This window comes from Microcebus murinus, chromosome 20, assembly GCF_040939455.1.
Source record: "Microcebus murinus isolate Inina chromosome 20, M.murinus_Inina_mat1.0, whole genome shotgun sequence".
NCBI lineage: Eukaryota > Metazoa > Chordata > Mammalia > Primates > Cheirogaleidae > Microcebus > Microcebus murinus.
In genome coordinates this window covers 30,281,094-30,299,615 of record NC_134123.1, presented here as the reverse complement: position 1 = coordinate 30,299,615, position 18,522 = coordinate 30,281,094, and the positions used below count along the sequence as shown (strand labels likewise).

Here is an 18,522-nt window from a genome sequence, read left to right as displayed (position 1 = left end):
CCTCGCCCACTGCAAAACATGCTTCGACCCCCTTGCAACATTAAAAAAAGAAGAACAAAAATCAGAGTCTAAAGTGATTTTTTAAAAAAACTACAGAAATGTGAACAAATCTTACCTGTTTCTTCTGGTTTGATCCACAGAATAAATCTGCTTTCTCAGCCAACTGGAAAGAGATTTTGGATGAGAGAGAGAAAGTTAGAAAATAGTGCAAGTTTGAGTTCTACAGGCTGGACACAAAAGAAACAGGAACAAAAAGGAGGGCTTTTCCAATGTTCTGTCAGGCACAGCTTGGGAAGCAGTTTTCTCCTGGTCACTGGAGAACCTCCTGTGAGCCCAGATCTCAACCCAAAAAGACTGGATTTCTTTACATTAATAATTCCCTCTGACAATAGTCATTAACCCCCCCCCCCAAAAGTTGGTAAGAAAAATGGGACAAAGCAGAAAGCTTTGGTTTGCAGGGGGGGTGGAGAATAACTCACACTCCACCCCACCCAGACACCCATGACCTTGAAGAGACAGTACTAAGAAGGACTTCTTCGACCCAGGAGGGAATGATAGGTAGAAAATTCCAGAACTTGTGTCCACCTGTCCTTTGATCAGTCTGCTTAATCCCTTACTCAATCTTTCAAGAAGGAAGCACACCTGGTTTTCCCCCCAACATGCAGCACCAGTGGGTATTTCTATCTCAGTTCCAATGCACTGCTCGCGCCAGAGGGCCAAGGCTAAAGACCAGCATAGAAAGAGGCTCTCGCTTGAAACACCGGAGAGCCCGTGCCACTATTGGGCACCCACTGTGCACAAGACACCCAGAGAGCCTCCAAGATGCAATGCCCCATTTTTCTTTCCTTCAGCCCAGGCTGGCTAAAGGCAGCAGAGTAAAGGAGTGAGCAGGCACAGAGGAAAACAGGGAAAAGCCAAGTACCTCTCAATCATGGTGGGCGTGGACGCATTCATCACCTCTTGGTGCAAGATTTTCAAGCCAGAGAGCCACTTAAGCGCATCTTCTTTAGAGTCAGCTGGGGTGGGCAAAGGGGAACAGAAAGGCTGTGTTAATTCCTGGGAAGACCCCCGCTTGGAGACCCCAGCCCCATATAGACCGCCTGTAAAGATGGCAGAAGCCTGTGCTGCTTCCTAGTTGTGCAGGAGACAAAGAAATCATCTCCTCCTCACCTCCATGGCTCTGAGACCTGCTTTCTGTCTGAGGTGAGGCCACACGCTCGTGATGGACTTTGCGCCACATGGGGTGACAAGTGGGCTATTTCCGGTGCCAAACAGAGCCGGCTAAGAGTGGAGGGAGTCGTGGGAACCATCACTGTCCTTACTACCGAATAGCAGCTAATGCCCTCTGAGCACTCGCTACGTATACCCTAGACGCTGTTCCAAGTGCTTTTCCAGTATTTACCTAATCCTGAACAACAAGCCCACAAGGGAAGTACTATTATACTCCCACTTAACACACGGGGGAGCCAAGTACAAGACAGGACCGGTGACGTGCTCAAGACCGGTGACCAGCTCAGAGCGCACGCTCAGAAGATGCTTGACGACGGGATGGATGGGAAATTAGCAAGAGCTATTCCACCCTGAATTACACGTCCCATATTGCCAGCTGTCACGGCTTCCCCCACTTTGGTCTATTTTAATAGCAGTGTTTTCCTCTTTCATCAGTCGTAACTGCACACACACTTCTGGGTTGGTAAAGACCAGGACTGGACCTGAGAGCGACTACGAGCTCCTGCCCCTGAGCTAAGTGCCGGAGCGTTTTCACAGCTCTCGTTCTCGTCTCTCAGAGGCCTCTTTGCTTTTTTGGTGGCTTCACAGGGTTGGCGAGAAATCTCACCTGCAGATATATGCATCTGTGTGTGTTCACATGCATGTGCACCGCGTGCATGTGTGTTCACATGTGTGCAGTGTGTGCATGCATGTTCGCATGTGTGCATGTGTGTTCGTCTGTGTGCAGTGTGCGGGTGTGTGTGTTCACGTGTATGTTCACGTATGTGCACGTGTGTGCATGTGTGTGGTGTGCGATCTCAAGACAGTTCCTTCAGATAAGGGTCAAGTTCGCTGAGGGAAGTCTGCCAAGAAGAAGGCAGGTTGCATTTTTCGCCCAGCAGGGCCTGGCCTTCAGTGAGAAAACCATCTACCCACCATTTATTCAGCTCTCAGCATGAGCCAGGCAGACACGGGAGACAGGCATGATTATTCTCCCCATTTCACAGCTGAGCAAACTGCAGCTCAGAGAGGTTAAGTCACTCGCCCGAAGACGCACAGCTACAAAGGGGCAGGGCCGGGATTCAGAACCACGGTGCCCGGAACGCACGTTAGTGGCCAGGCAGGTGTGAGCATCCCGCCGCTGGAAAACTTCCTCAGAAGGAAACCGAGGCAGAGGGAGGGAGAGAAGGCAGGAGCAGGCACCCACCTGCCAGGCTGAGCGTGCCGAGGACGAACTGGGTGCCGTACAGGATGGTGAAGCAGCAGTCCTCCTTCTGGCGGGCGGCTTTCGCACGCTCGAAGTCTTTGGAATTCTTCCCTGGGCGGATTTCCTTTATTTCCATGATATCCACTGAAAAGAGATGAACATGAGCTGATCAGAAGGTGCAGTTTGCGTCCCCTGAGGACGCAGCCGCAGGCCGGCACCCCACGCCAGCACCCCATGCCCAGCCTGGCCCCTTCGCTCCCCGGAAGGGACCCCAAGGCCAGCTCTGCCCCCGGGTCCCCATCCGGGCCCAGGGCCCAGGGCCCACTCCTTCTGGAAGCGGACAGGAGGTCAACAGCCCGCCGGGCATGTGCTGCCACCCACAAGCCCTCGGCGTGTGAAGGGTTTGGGGTTCCCCTCACCCCCTTCCGTAGATGGACACCTTGTCAACTAGGACAATGGACTTCTGTGACACAACTCAGATTGGAAGAGAGCACAGAATATTCTGCCAAAACAACAGACCAAACCGACACTTGCTGGCTGGGGACCACTCCAGACGACAAGCAAGGTCCAGCTGTCTTACTGACCTGACCTATGGCCTTTGCCAAGTCCCAAAGCCACGAGTGCTCCCGGCCCAATTCAAGGGGAAAAAAAAAAGACAGCCCTGAGCAACTGCTTTACAAAAGAAAAAAAAAGAGGCAAAATCCAGAGTGGGAGATGGTCGCAGGGATTCCAGAGACCACAGGGCCCACTGAGAGGGCACAACTGTCACTCTGGTGGCCTCTAATGGGCCGCAGCTTCGGTTTTATGCCTCATACAGCCACCTGCCCCTGACTGTGGGCTGTCTCTATGACCTGTTGTAACTATTTTTTTTTTTTCTGAGACAGAGTCTCGCTTTGTTGCCTAGGCTAGAGTGAGTGCCGTGGCGTCAGCCCAGCTCACAGCAACCTCAAACTCCTGGGCTCAAGCAATCCTCCTGCCTCAGCCTCCCAAGTAGCTGGGACTACAGGCATGCACCACCACACCTGGCTCATTTTTTCTATATATATTAGTTGGCCAATGAATTTCTTTCTATTTATAGTAGAGACGGGGTCTCGATCTTGCTCAGGCTGGTTTCGAACTCCTGATCCTGAGCGATCCTCCCGCCTCGGCCTCCCAGAGTGCTAGGATTATAGGCATGAGCCACCACGCCCAGCCAGAGGTGAGGCATTTTGTGTTGTATTGAATATATAAGAGTGGATAAAAAGGTTTGGGTTCTTTTTTTTCCCCCTATATCTCTATTAGATTTTGATTGGGATTGTGTTGATTCTATAGACCAAGCTGGGAAGAAATGACATCATAACAATATTGAGTCTTCCTATCCATGAACATGGACTATCTTTTCATCATGTGTGTATGTGTTGGCCATAAGCCAGACAAGGCTGGGTGTACCAGATCCTGGCCCTCAAGGGTCTTACAAATATAGTGACCTCATCCTTGAGGACAAAAATAAAGGCTACAATAACGAAGGAAAACTCTTACGGCAAACTTTCCACATACTAGGCACGGTGCTAATGTTTTAAGTGTTGTCGTGGGTTGGCTCCCTGGAAGCTGAGCCTGAGACAGGTATTCTTGTACAAGCGTTTACAGGAGTGCAGGAGTGGCATGGGGCAGGAGAAGAAAGCTAAACAAGGCTGCGGTCCCCATGGGGGTGTGGGGGACAGGCTTTAGGCTGGTCACAGTGTGGGGAAGGAGGGTCTGGAGCATAAATCCCACCAGAGAAGTGAGTCCTCCGGAAGACCAGCCTCTAGTGCTCCCTGCAAGTCAGTCCCTGCCTGCCGGCGGGCAGCACATACAACCTCCAGGTGAGGCGGCTGCCTTCTGGTGACAGCAATGCTCGGCAGAAGGGGCAGGTGTGAGCCACAGCAGCCAACACCCCCAGCAGCTGGGAGAGGCCACAGGCCTGGTGATAGGATCTGCGTGGGGCACGACTGCAGCCCCCGCACTCACCCGTTATTCCTGACAACGCCACGGTGAGGCAGGTTCAACGGCCGCCTCTATTTCACAAAGAAACTGAGACGTGGACAAGTGAAGTACCTTGGCCAGGGTCACCAGCCAGCACGTGGAAGAGCCAGGATTTGAACCCTGACTTGTGGCCAAACACACACACACACACACACACACACACACACACACACACACCCCTGACTCCTGCCCACATGGGATCTCATTTAAGTGGCTTCTCAACACAGCCTGCCTCTATGTCTCTTCATCAACCCAACCCTTATTTTCACATCTGTCCTATATGGTTCCTCTTGAGCGCTAATCGCTACTAGTAAGTATTGATTGGTTTCCCTGCGTGTGTGCTCGCTCCTCCTCTGAGCCCTGGGAGAACAGAGATCTTGTCTGTCTCACTCACAAGTGAGTTCTAGAATTACAGGTTATCAGTTCCCTCTCTCTGTATACATATGTATATACACGTGCATATATATATATATATATATACACACACACATATATATATTATATGTATATATAAGACAGCCTCAAGTTACAGTGAACATAACATACAATCCATCCATTTAAAGTGTACAATTCGATGGTTTTTAGTATATGCACAGATACGTGCAACTATCACCAGTGAGTATTAGAACATTTTCATGACCACAAGGGGAAACCCTGAGCCCTTTAGCTACCACTCCCCGTCTCCTCTCATCCCCACTAGCCCTAAACCACCACTAACCTACTTTCAGTCTCTACACATTCTCTATTCTGAACGTTCAGTATGCATGAAAACGAAATATGTGCTCTCTTATGTCTGGCTTCTTAGCATAATATTTTTAAGGCTCGCCTGTGTTGTAACATATACCAGCACTTCATTCCTTTGCAGGGCTGAACAATATTCACTGGACATATAATACGTTTATCCATTCATCAGCCACTGGTGGACATTTGGGCTGTTTCCACATTTTGGCTGCTACGAACATGCATGTGCAAGTTTTTGTTTGAACACCTGTTTTCAACTCTCGGGTATATCCTACAGTGTGTGTTTTGTGCACACATTTTCCAATTAAAATAATGCCTGATGACTTTAACTAACAAAGATTAGAAACTTATCTGTACTTGTTAACTATTATCTTTTTAAATTATCAATGCAGTTGAATCAAGCTGGACACAACATGGAAAAAACTCCATGACAACTTGGGTACATAGGAGACTGGAAGTATACATCTGTGTGTGTCCACATGTACATGCATATATTGTATACAGACGTCCATCACTATGTTAATTCTCACCATCTGAATATCCACTATAAATTGTAAACATTTTTTACCCAAAAAGAGCCATCCAGATCACAGATCTGCTACAGTAGGTTCACTTGCAGGCATCGATGAAAACGGTGAAGGTGTGTATCAGTCTGCAGGAGGAGAGGAGCATCCCCAATGCTCTCGAAGTTGAAAATCACCATGCAGCAAACCTAGCGTCTCACCCACCCTACTGAGTCCTTCTCGAGTCCTAGTGTTTGCTTCTGACAAGCAAACTACCGACCAGGTCCCGATTTACTTATTTTTTTTTTTTTAGAACAAAGCTGCTAACCAACAGAGTCCAATTTAAGTGGCATGTTTGGTATTTTTGCCTGATTATTTCATTGTTATTTGCATTACAGTACAAGGTAGAGACAGAGGCTAGAAGAAAACCATAATTCAGAACCATTACTGTAGAGTATCCTATGCACACTTTGCAAACATGCCCAGTAATGAGTCATTAAAGCATCGAATAAGTAGGTGTTTGTTGTTGCAGACGTGTCATATTTATGGAAAAAAAAAAATGGTGAGCTGTTTTTGGGTCCTTACGAGTGTTAAGCAACACAGAGGAAACTGGGGTGTTTAATCAGCTGGTGATGCATCAGCATTTGTAGCCACGCAACACGTGTATGGTATCATGATCCTAAAAAGCTGCCCTCCAACACGGTTTGGGGAACACAACAGATTCAGCGCAGGAGGAAAGCCACTACCTGTAGGTGTGTATGTGCGTGTACAAGCAAGAGAAAAAGTACAGAAGGTTTCCCCCAACGTGCTGACAGCCAGCGTTCCTAGAGAGACAGTGGCGGGGAAGCGAGGGGCTGCATCTGCCCCGGTTGGGATTTGTGCCAAGGGCTCGCGGTCACCAGGACACTTGGTTCCAAAGCAGGCTGTGGCCGGCAGAGCTCGGCCCGTGCACCCTTGCGTGGCAGGGCTCCACGGCCGGGCTTCCTGCTTGAAGAAGTGAGATAACCCAGCCGCAGAAATGAGGCCGCGTGTCTGTACAACCCCACCCCTCCCAGCCGCGCCTCGGGTCTGCCCCGGGCCCAGCCACTGCCCCCCACACCGAGGCTCCAAGGCCAGCACCCTGAGCCTGGGCACCCTCCCTCTGCCCTCCCTCCCCACCCACCACCCTGCAAGTGCACCCATGGGGGGGTGGGGTCAGCCCCCTACAGACTTCTCGAAGCTTCCTCTGGCTCCCTGCCTTACACCACCAGCCCCTTTGCTAGCTGGGCTGTGACCCTGTCCTTCGAACTCCTGCTTCCTTCCTCCTCCTCCCACCCCTGATTCGTCACCCCTCTCGGGCTCCCTGCACCCCTGGACACCCTCCTCCCCCACCCCGCACTCATGCCAAGTTCCCACACTGACCTCAAGGGGCACCATCCGCCACCACGCTGAACAAAAAGTTCTCCAGGGAAGCGACATAGCCAAAGGGGACAAACACAGCCAGAGGCTGGGGCACCTTCCCACACGCACCCCCACCCTCCGGCCAGCCAGGGAGTCACCGAGCCCCCCACTGAGGGCTGGGGACGCCACGGTGAAGCAGGCAGACGCAGGCCTGCCCTCGGAGAGCCCAGAGTCTGGGCGGGCAGGGTGGACCCTTGTCCAAACCAGCACACGTACACGTAAATCCACCGTCTACACCAGGACTTCTCCCCAGCAAGGGGAGGATGGACTTCTCCCAGGGCGTGCGTCCTCACTGAGTTTTTTTGTTTTGTTTTGTTTTGATGAGACAGAGTCTCACTATGTCGCCCGGGCTAGAGTGCTGTGGCATCAGCCTAGCTCACAGCAACCTCAAACTCCTGGGCTCAAGCAATCCTCCTGCCTCAGCCTCCCGAGTAGCTGGGACTACAGGCATGCGCCACCGTGCCTGGCTAATTTTTTCTACATATTTTTAACTGTCCAAGTAATTTATTTCTATTTTTAGTAGAGACAGCATCTCGCTCTTGCTCAGCCTGGTCTCGAACTCCTGCCCTTGAGCAATCCGCCCGCCTCCGCCTCCCAGAGTGCTGGGATTACAGGCGTGAGCCACCGCACCCCCCGCCACTCGCTGTGTTCTGACGTGTCTCCCTGGCAAGGGCAGGACAGAGCCCTCTCGGGAGTCCTGGGTGCAAAGACCTTGGTTCGCAACCGGGCTCTGCTGCCTGGGGGTGCATGGAGGGCTGGGACAGTCACCTCCCTTCTCTCTGCTCCTTCCCTGTGCACACGAACAGTGATGCCTAGACCTCCTTCACCAATCAATTCTGCAAACCGAGTGAAGCAACGTGAAGCAGAAACCGTGCGGCCCCCGGGAGGTCTCTGCTGAGGTGCCTTTGCCACCTTTGAACGACACCTTCCTCGCCGCTGCTGGTTTCACTTTAAGTAAGAAACCCCGGGGGGGGGGGGTGCCGTCGCTCTCAGCCAAGGACCCCGCTTCAGAGAGCAGAGGTGTGAGGTTCGCTCTCAGCCAAGGACCTCACTTCAGAGAGCAGAGGTGTGAGGTCCGCTCCCGTGCACGGTGCCAGCCAGCGTCTGGCCTGGCGCCAGATGGGCAAGTGAGACGCACGGCAGGACGCGCAGTCACGAGACGGGTTTCCAAGGCCCAACGTGGAAGAGCAGACACAGCCAGGCCCGAGAAGAGCTTAGGAGACACGGGTTTAAAGTCCAGCTCTCCCTTTCCCGGCAGTGCGACTTAGGGTGGCGATCCCCAACTCTGGCTCAGCCTCGACTTGCTCATCTGCAAAATGAGAAAATAGCACATATCCCATAGGCAGAGATACTTTTGTAAAAGATAAACCGGTCTAAGAGTGTTAGGTATTAAAAATCACCGTCACGCCTGGAGACAGCCGGTGGGGCTGCTGCCCTTTGTTAAAAAATAACAACACATATTAGAACTACTTGGGCTTCAAAAAAAAAAATAAATAAATAAATAAATAAAAAAATAATAACACACAGCCGAGCGTGGTGGCTTACGCCTATAATCCTAGCACTCTGGGAGGCCGAGGAGGGTGGATCGTTTGAGCTCAGGAGTTCGAGACCAGCCTGAGCAAGAGCAAGACCCTGTCTCTACTATAAATAGAAAGAAATTAGCCAAACAACTAAAAATAGAAAAAAATTAGCCGGGCATGGTGGAGCATGCCTGTAGTCCCAGCCACCTGGGAGGCTGAGGCAGGAAGATCGCTTGAGCCCTAGGAGTTGGAGGTTGCTGTGATCGAGGCTGACGCCACGACACTCTAGCACAGGCAACAGAGTGGGACTCTGTCTCAAAAAATAAAACAACAACACAATGATTGAGACTGTGCTGCCGACAGGGCAGGAACGTCCAGGCCTCCTGCTCCCAGGGTAATGACACTCGGATAATTAGGTACGTTTCTCTCATGCTTCACCCTCGTGCAGATATAGCTGGTGGACAAGAGTTTTAAGAGGCACTGGGGAATATGACTGCAGCTTCTCTCCACTCAGGGGACGCCCCATCCCCCAGGCAGGAGCAGGGACCACACTGACAGGTGAGTCTGGAAGAAGGGACTAGGGGTGCTCAGCTCAGCCTCGTGTCCTGTTCTAGTCCTGACTACCCACCAGGGACCCCTGCCCTGCCTTGCTCCCTGTTGCTCAGAGGGAGGGGCACTGTCTCTTAGACACCAGTGGGCACCCGCCAGTGCCAGGGACAGGGCAGTGTCCTCATCACTGTTGGTTGGACACCTGTGTTTTGTCCCGACTCAGGAGACAAGGCGGCAATGCCGCCCTGTAGGTGCCGGCTGCTAAAACCCCCAAGGGGGCCATCAAGTAATTTTTTTTTTTTTTTTTGAGGCAGAGTCTCACTTTGTTGCCCAGGCTAGAGTCAGTGCCGTGACATCAGCCTAGCTCACAGCAACCTCAACCTCCTGGGCTCAAAGCGATCCTCCTGCCTCAGCTTCCTGAGTAGCTGGGACTACAGGCATGCGCCACCATGCCCGGCTAATTTTTTCTATATATTTTAAGTTGTCCAGCTAATTTATTTCTATTTTTTAGAAGAGACGGGGTCTCGCTCTTGCTCACGCTGGTCTCAAACTCCTGACCTCGAGCTATCCTGCCGCCTCGGGCTCCAGGAGTGCTAGGATTACAGCTGTGAGCCACTGCGCCCGGCCCATCAAGTAATTCTTAAATTATTCATTGCTTTAGTGTCACTTAAATTTGGTGTCTTCTCCCTCCCGCTGGAAACGAAACGAGAATAATCCCAGGCGTGGCATACGGCAGCTGACTCTAAATAGTTCCCACCTGTTGTTATGTCTTCACTGCGGTGTATTGGAAAAAATGCACCCCTAGCGCAGAGAAATCAAGTTTCTGTTCTATATAAAATTAAGTTAAAAAGAGCGAGTCAATTTGAAAATAAGCATCAGGTATGAAACAAAACACGTGATGTGCAGACACAACAAACATTAAGGCACAAAAGGACTCACTACCTTATGGATAGTCTATTAAAATCTCAATTTGCTTTGCTTTAAACCAGTGCTGTGTATCAAAATTACACAGAAAAACCTTCATTCCACAAAGACTATATATAGATTTTTCCTCACATGGATTAAGCGATTTTTTTTTGAGCCATTTATGCTTTGACACTATTTCTCAAACTGCAGTCATTTGATTATCAACTTTATAAAGTTTGCTCTATCTGCATTCTGCTGGTGCTATTTATCTAATACTCCTCTCTGAATAAACTTGCTTTTTTCACTTGAATGGATCTATTTCAAGAGTGACTCTATGTCGTGGGCAAAAAGAAAACTAAGGCCGGGCACGGTGGCTCATGCCCATAATCCCAACACTTTGGGAGGCCAAGGTAGGAGGATCGCTTGGGGTCAGGAACTTGAGACCAGCCTGGGCAACATAAGGAGGGAGACCTTGTCTCTTGAAAACATTTAAAAGAGATTAGCCGGGCGAGGTGGCGCACACCTGTAGTCCCAGCTACCCAGGAGGCTGGGGCAGGAGGATCCCCTGAGCCCAGGATTTGCAGGTTACAGCGAGCTATGTTCAGGCCACAGCATTCCAGCCTGAAGGGCAACAGAGCTAGATCCTGTCTCTAAAATTAAAAGGAAAAAGAAGAAGAAGAAGAAAACCAGTAACACTCACAACCTATAATAGGAATTGTAAAATAATAAAATCGGTTGGAAAAAAAAAACAAACAATATTGTTCAATTCTACCTAGAAATGGTTACATGCCCACGGCAAAGGCCTCAGCTTGGTTCGCCGAGTTATAAAGGAGAAAAGAAACCATTAAGAGAGGAGCGAAGCCCTCTCTACCTTATGGGTAGTCTATTAAAATCTCAATTTGCTTTGCTTTAAACCAGTACTGTGTATCAAAATTACACAGGAGCGAAGCCCAATTCATCATGCAAGACCCACTGGCGGAGACAGAAATGAGAGCAGCAGTCACCTCGAGAGAGGCCTGGGCCACAGAGGCCTGAGTGGCGGTCACAGCGGAACACACATGCCTAAAGACTGCAGCTGGGGCCTGGCACGGTGGCTACCTACTGTAATCCTAGCACTCTGGGAGGCCGAGGTGGGAGGATCGTTTGACATCAGGAGTTCGAGACCAGACTGAGCAAGAGCCAGACCCCGTCTCTACTACAAATAGAAAGAAATTAGCTGGACAACTAAAACTATATAGAAAAAATTAGCCAAAATCAGCCAGGCATGGTGGCGCATGCCTGTAGTCGCAGCTACTTGGGAGGCTAAGGCAGGAGGATCGCTGGAGCCTAGGAGTTTGAGGCTGCTGTGAGCTAGGCTGATGCCGCAGCACTCTAGCCCGGGCAACAGAGACTCTGACTCAAAAAAATAAAATAAGCCGGGCGCGGTGGCTCACGCCTGTAATCCTAGCACTTTGGGAGGCTGAGGCGGGCGGATCGCTCAAGGTCAGGAGTTCGAAACCAGCCTGAGCGAGACCCCGTCTCTACCAAAAATAGAAAGAAATTAATTGACCAACTAAAATATATATATATACAAAACATTAGCCGGGCATGGTGGCGCATGCCTGTAGTCCCAGCTACTCGGGAGGCTGAGGCAGTAGGATCGCTGAGCCCAGGAGATTGAGGTTGCTGTGAGCCAGGCTGACGCCACGGCACTCACTCTAGCCTGGGCAACAAAGTGAGACTCTGTCTCAAAAAAAAAAATAAAATAATAAAATAAAATAAAATAAAAATAAAGTAAGACTGAGGCTGAACACTCGCCATGTGTACGTCGTACTACATGCATGTTATACCTTAGCAAAGAGATTTCATGTTTTTCAAAAAGAGATACGTTAAAATTTTAGAAATGAAGGTGAGTGTGGCTATTAAGAAGGAGCTAGGAACCCTTGTGGGCATGGACTATTCAGTATCTTGACTGAGGTGGGTAGCAGGTATAGGACTATCTAAATGTACACACACACAAATACAAAGAAAACCAGGGTGATCCAAGTAAAACTGGTGGGGGATTGTACTGACGTTATCAATGCCAGCATCCTGGCTGTGATACTGCACTACGGTTTTGGAAGACATTACTAGCAGGGAAAACTGCGTGAAGTCTACATGACAGCTTCCTGTCTTATTAATATTTCTTACAACTTTATGTGAATCTACAATAAGTTCAATAAAAATTCCAATTAAAAAATACACGGGGCCAGGCGTGGTGGCTCACGCCTGTAATCCTAGCACTCTGGCGGGCAGACTGCTCGAGGTCAGGAGTTCAAAACCAGCCTGAGCAAGAGCGAGACCCCGTCTCTACTATAAATAGAAATTAATTGAACAACTAATATATAGAAAAAAGTAGCCGGGCATGGTGGCGCACGCCTGTAGTCCCAGCTACTCGGGAGGCTGAGGCAGGAGGATCGCTTGAGCCCAGGAGTCTGAGGTTGCCGTGAGCTAGGCTGATGCCACGGCACTCACTCTAGCCTGGGCAACAAAGCGAGACTCTGTCTCAAAAAAAAAAAAAAAAAAAAAAACACGGTATCGAGAAAGGAAAAAAAAATATGACATGTTGGTACCAAACAGACGTTCTCCTGGTCACGATCAGGAAGCCAGAAAGGGAGCTGAGAAGGAAACCATACTCCCAACCCTGGCTCGAGCTCCCCGGGCACTGTCTGGGGTTGGTGCTTTGCCGTGGCACCCAATGCACAGCCTGCCCGGGGATCACTGTGGAGCCCATCTCACCACCAACACCCCCCGTGGATTTTACGAGCCCACGCTGGGCTCCACCTCCTGCCAGGATCCAGACTATTTCTAGCCCGGCCAGAAATAGACGGACGATGGTCATGCAGCCTCCTGATAAGCTGGGCATTGGAACCCAGAGGAAGTGGCCTGCAGGGGACCACGCTTTCAGAAAAGGCAAAGGTCACAGCTACAAGAAGACACCGGGGAACATAATTCCTAGGACCGTCAGCAAGGAGTGAACGTGGATTCCCTTTGTAACAACAGCCTTTTGTGCAATCACACCCTTCCCCGGCCTCAGTCTAACCGGCCACCTGCACACCTGCATATTCTTATGCTTTGAGTGTGATTTGCATTTTTGGTTTGACTTTTTACAGAAAAAGAAATGTTCCGAGAATATGGACAATCATCTCAACTTTGACCACCTGGAGTAAATCTGAAAGGTCTGACTGATGTTGAATCCTCCCATGGAAGACACTGGTCTTCACCTTCCTACCGAGGGCCTGGCGGCTTCAGAGAAAAAAGCAAGACGAGAAACGGGAAGGGAAACCACATTTAGACAAACCCCCAGTCCAAGCCGGGGCGCACCGCAGGGTCTCTGACACCTGTGCACCTGTGTGGGTCTGAGATTACCGTCCCCATTCCACAGATGGGAAGACTGAGGCAGAGAGACCCAATGACTCATCCAAGGCGAGCAGAGAGCAAGAGCCTCGTGGCTGCAGACGTGGGAAGAGGGCCTGTGGCTTGCGCAGCCCCAGGCAGGGCAGGCAATTCAGCGGTGTTGACGTAGCCCTGGCTCCAACCCCACCACCACCTCACTACGTGACCTTGGGAGAGTCACTTGACCTCTCTGGGGCCCAGTATCTGCATCCCATCTGTGACACGTGGGGTTCGGGTCAGCTCTGGCATTTTGAAAGTTCACAGGTTGGCACCAATTCTGGTCTTGCCCCGGGTGGCCCTGCAGAAAAAGCATGAAGGGATAACACTGAGGACTGAATCGTGTCCCTCGGAAAGATACGTGGGAGTCCTGATCCCTGGTATCTGAACGTGACCGTCTTTGGAAATAGGGACCTTGCACATAGAGTCAAGGGAAGATGCCGCTGGGCCAAGTAGGCCCGGTGACAGGTGTCCTTATGAGAAAGGGAGATGTGGACACAGAGACAGACGTGTTAACAAAGAGGCAGGGATGGGAGTGACGCAGCCACAAGCCCGGGGACACCAAGGACCGCTGACAACCACCAGAGCCTGGGAAGGAGCCTGCAGAGGGAGCACAGCCCTGCCAGCACCTTGGTTTCAGATTTATAAGCCCTAGAACTTTGAGGCGATACATCTCTGTTGTTGCAAGCCACCCAGTTTGCAGTACTTGTGTTATGACAGCCATGGGACACTAACGCAGGTAACAGATTTTTTTATTAGTATATTATTATTAACAGCTATTTATGAAGTGCTCGCTGTCTGTAAGGCACTGTATTCACTGCTATACCTAAATCAACCTCATTTTGTGCTCTCCGCAACCCTATGTCACAGGAATCACTATTATACCCATTTTGCAGATGTCAAAACTAAGGCTCGAGTGGCTAAGGAGCTTGTCCAAGGCCACACAGGCAATGGGCGGCAGAGCTGACACCCAGACCAAGGGAGCGGCACCCAGAAGGCCCAGCTTTCCCCCCATCGGGCCCCTCCGCCTCCTTCCGCTGGGAAAAGCGGCACCCACGAAACCAGGCGGCGAGCAACGTGCCTGTCCCTGACCCACAGGGCCTCGTCTAGGCTGCAGAGAGCAGGTGACAGCCAGGACTTGCCACTTCCTCAGCAGTATCCGGCTGTGCAACGGACCAAGGCCGCCTCCTTGTCCACTTAAGAGGAATCTTGAGTCAGCTGTAAAAACCAAACCAAACAATAAAAAAAACAAAACAAAACAAAAAAAAACCTCAGCTCACAAGTAAAATGCTCCAGGGATTGACAGGTTGTTCTAAAGGAGACCGCCCCTGTCAGGGGGAGCCCTTGGAAAGGGGAGAATGCTTTGGTCCCCCTGGGTTCTCTCCCACAGAAGACAGCTCAGACCCACTTTGGCCCCGTGGGGTCCTGCCAGAGTCTTCCTTCAAGGAACTGTGGCCCTAACACCCCTAACAGCAGTGGCGGCAGCTCTGAAGACTCTGTCCATCACCCACCTGCCAGCTGCTGTTCATCGTCTCAGCCGTCCCTCCTGCAACCCTTAGAAGTGACCACTAATTATTTCCAATGGCAAAAAAAAAATGACGGAAAAAGGTAACATTTTTAAATAAATTTTAAATTTTATTACTTTAAAAAAAAGAAAAAGTGACCACTATTATCCTCACTTCCATTCTGCAGAAGAGGAAACTGAGGCTTGGGTGGGTTGGGGGAGCCGGGGCCTGAGCCCCGCCGGCTGAGCTCCAGGGACCTTACGGTTGTGTAGCAGCCTGCAGAAAACGGAGCCCTGCCAAGGTCAAGTTCAGCACAGAAACACCTGAGCCGGAGGGAAGACAGACCAGACTCCCCCCCTCCCCGCTGAGCATTTAGTAGGTGCGGAGCTGACGTCACTGTCTCCTTTGTCCTCCCACCAACCTGGAGAAGAAAACCCCATTTTCCAGAGGCAGCTCAGGAAGACGAAGTCTCTCATTCAGGGCCACCTGCTGGGTTCTGATGCCAAAGACATCAGGCACTGAGTGGGGGCGGCCCAGGGCGGGAGGCCTGGAGACAAGGTGGCCCCGCCGTGCTCCCTCCCCTCCCAAATCCCAAATCCCGCTGTCCAGGGAGCTGCTGTCACCATGACCTCTCAGAAAACTTAGCAGCAAGTGGGCTGGATTCTGGCTAAAGGTGGGGCCTTGTCTTTGAAGTCAGGTGAGTCTCTGTGGGCAGGAGGAGATGCCGAAAGTGTCCAACGCTCCCATTGCCAAGATCGTCATTAGCTAAGGCAGGATTACCTCTGACCCTGTCGGTGATTAGCAGGAGCAGCCAGGGACTTCCAGGTGCCACCCCGCTTCACCCACAGGGACTGAGCCACATGGGCAGGACCACAGGCCAGGAAAAAGAAGGCTCGCAGGGGTGTGAGCGGATTGCAAGAGAAGACCCTGGTCACCCAGGGTGACACCCCGGGTCAAACCACTCACATGACCCAGCCGTGGCCCACCCAGCTGGTCTCCGAGCAGTGAAGCCCTCCTTCTGCAAAGGGGGACTTTTATTCTGGGGTCCCTGACCCCCACAGGGGGTGTCCTCGTGCCGTGTGCTCGTCCCTGTAGCCCAGGGTCGGGAAGGAACAGGTGCTGCGAGGCGGGCACCCTCAGGGAAGAGCCCCCCATGGCTGGAAGGCCACCCCCACCCCGAGCGCCCCTTCCGTGGCTGGACTTCCCCCGCCTGGCTCACATCACATGGCGCCAGACTGAATCGCTTCCCTGCGTTCCCGCCACGGCCCCAGCACCGAGTTTGGCCTCCGAGGAGTTACTGACCGGTGGCTGCCGGGCCTCCAGCACGCTGCCACCTTCCTGTTGCAGCAGTCACCCTGCCCCCTATAGCCAACAGACCCCCGAGGCATCCCCTCCCCCACCCCCACCCCAGCCCAAGGGAGGATGGGGTCCCTCTGCCTGGTTCCCCAGCTCGGCAGGAAGGTGGCCCTGCCCTTGCTAACTGAGTGTCAGACCGCTCTCGGAAGTTTAATTAAAATGGCAAATTCTGGCCGGGCGCGGTGGCTCACGCCTGTAATCCCAGCACTCTGGGAGGCCGAGGCGGGCGGATCGCTCAAGGTCAGGAGTTCAAAACCAGCCTGACCAAGAGCAAGACTCCGTCTTTACTAAAAATAGAAAGAAATTAATTGGCTAACTAAAAATATATAGAAAAAATGAGCCGGGCATGGTGGCGCATGCCTGTAGTCCCAGCTACTCGGGAGGCTGAGGCAGGAGGATCGCCTGAGCCCGAGAGTCTGAGGTTGCTGTGATCGAGGCTGACGCCACGGCACTCTAGCCCCAGCGACACAGTGAGACTCAGTCTCAAAAAAAAAAAAGGCAAATTTTGCTCGAAAAGGAGACGAGGAGCACGCATGAGAGGATGAGCTCCTGTCCCTTTTGCTCAGCCTGAGGACAATTCCTAAAAAGTGGCTGCCGAGTGGCGTGGGGACCAGGAGGGGAACCCTGTGCTCCCAGCCACCATTGCTGCCATGACAACGATGGCAAACGTCCCCCAAACATCCACCAAGACTCAGGCACCAAGTGAAGGCTGCACACACGTTTCCCTGCTAGAGCTGCAGGGACGCACGGTGTCACTATTACCCCCGCCCCTCGGACAGCACGACCGAGGCTGGAGGACAACAGGGAAACCCCCGGCTAGGGACCGTGCGGTCGAGCTCCGACGGGTTCCAGGAGACGGCGGCCTGCAGAGGTCAGGCCCCTCTGTCGGGGCAGGGGAGGGCCCGCCTCGCGCCTGGCCTTTGCAAGCAGGTCCCTCGCTGTGGTTAGCGAGCCCCAGCCCTTCGTTTCCCCACGAGGCTCGGGGTTTTGCAAACCAGGCTTGGGGGTGGCTAGTGTGGCCTCCTGGCAGTTCCTGTTGCAGAGAGCTAGAAGGTGAGAGCCTTCCTTCCCTTTCACAGAAGGTGGGACTGGGGCAAGAGGGTTGAGCCTCCTGGGGTCCCCGAGCCCCCTCCAGCCCCAGTAGTTCTGGCCTGAGTCCCCCCCTTGCACCAGGACCTGCGCCCCCCACCCCCACCCCCACCTGGGGGTACCCATGCTTAGCTGCCAAAAATCCATCACCTGCCACCCCTTTCCAGAGTTCAGCATTGGCCTGGGGTCCCAACTGGAGTGTGGGGTCGGGTAAAGCTCCGATCCCAACCCCACCCGCCCCCACCTGTTAAACAGAGATGTAATAAACAGGGCTGGCCTTGCAGCCCTTGACCAGAGAATGTAAGGAGACAAGAGTTCACACCCAAGTGCCTAGCAAAGTGCCTGGCACACGGCTGGTGCTCAAGTGCTGTCATCCACGGATTCCCACGGTCACGGTGACGTCCATGCATCTAATCAGTCATTCAGTCAACAAACAGCAGCTGAAGGCCCAAGGGCCTGGCACCATTCCAGGAGCTGGGGACACAGCTACGAGCAAAACAGACCAAGTCCCTGCCCTCGAGAATGACATTCCTAGTGGGGGCAGACAGACAGACAGACAGAGCAAGGTACACTACATCCGGGGGTGAGAGGTGCTGCGAAAACTAAACCAAAGCTCAGAGAGGCATGGTTGGGGGAGGGGTGGGGGTGGGGGTGGGGGTGGGCTCTCACAGAAGGGTGTCATCCACCAGGGTAACGCCTAAGTGCCATTTGTATCAGTCTTCTATGCTTTGTTCTATCTGAAATATTGTGTGATGTCAAAACTCACACATGCATTAACCAAAATGAACTGGAAACCACCCCCCCATAAATGAATGAAAACCACAGATATACAGAGAAAGACGGAGCAGGTGGAGGCAGTCGCAGGCAGAGAGCTGAGGCACGTGCCTCGCCATCGTTAGAACCCAGGGCCTGCGATTTCCTGGCTATTCCTGAGTCTAGGCGAGTTGGAGAGAGAGAGCGCCCACAACAGAGGAATCATTCGGTGAGCACCCCGCCCCCCCCTCTAAAACCAGGAAGCAGTGCTGAGATGCAGTCTCTTTCGGGGATAATACGACAAACTGCCCGACGGGCAGTTAAATGTGCAA

General features: G+C 52.1%; 1 protein-coding gene across 1 annotated transcript in view; it reads right to left on the bottom strand.

Moving 5' to 3' along the window:
* PLCG2 (phospholipase C gamma 2) overlaps window positions 1-18,522 on the bottom strand; it is a 134,757-nt gene that overhangs the window by 77,729 nt on the left and 38,506 nt on the right. The window contains exons 3-5 of the mRNA XM_075995816.1: window positions 2,417-2,560; window positions 923-1,016; window positions 116-163 (exon numbers count right to left, since the gene is read on the bottom strand). Coding sequence (XP_075851931.1) covers window positions 116-163; window positions 923-1,016; window positions 2,417-2,560 — 286 coding nt within the window. The remainder of the gene's footprint in view (window positions 1-115; window positions 164-922; window positions 1,017-2,416; window positions 2,561-18,522) is intronic.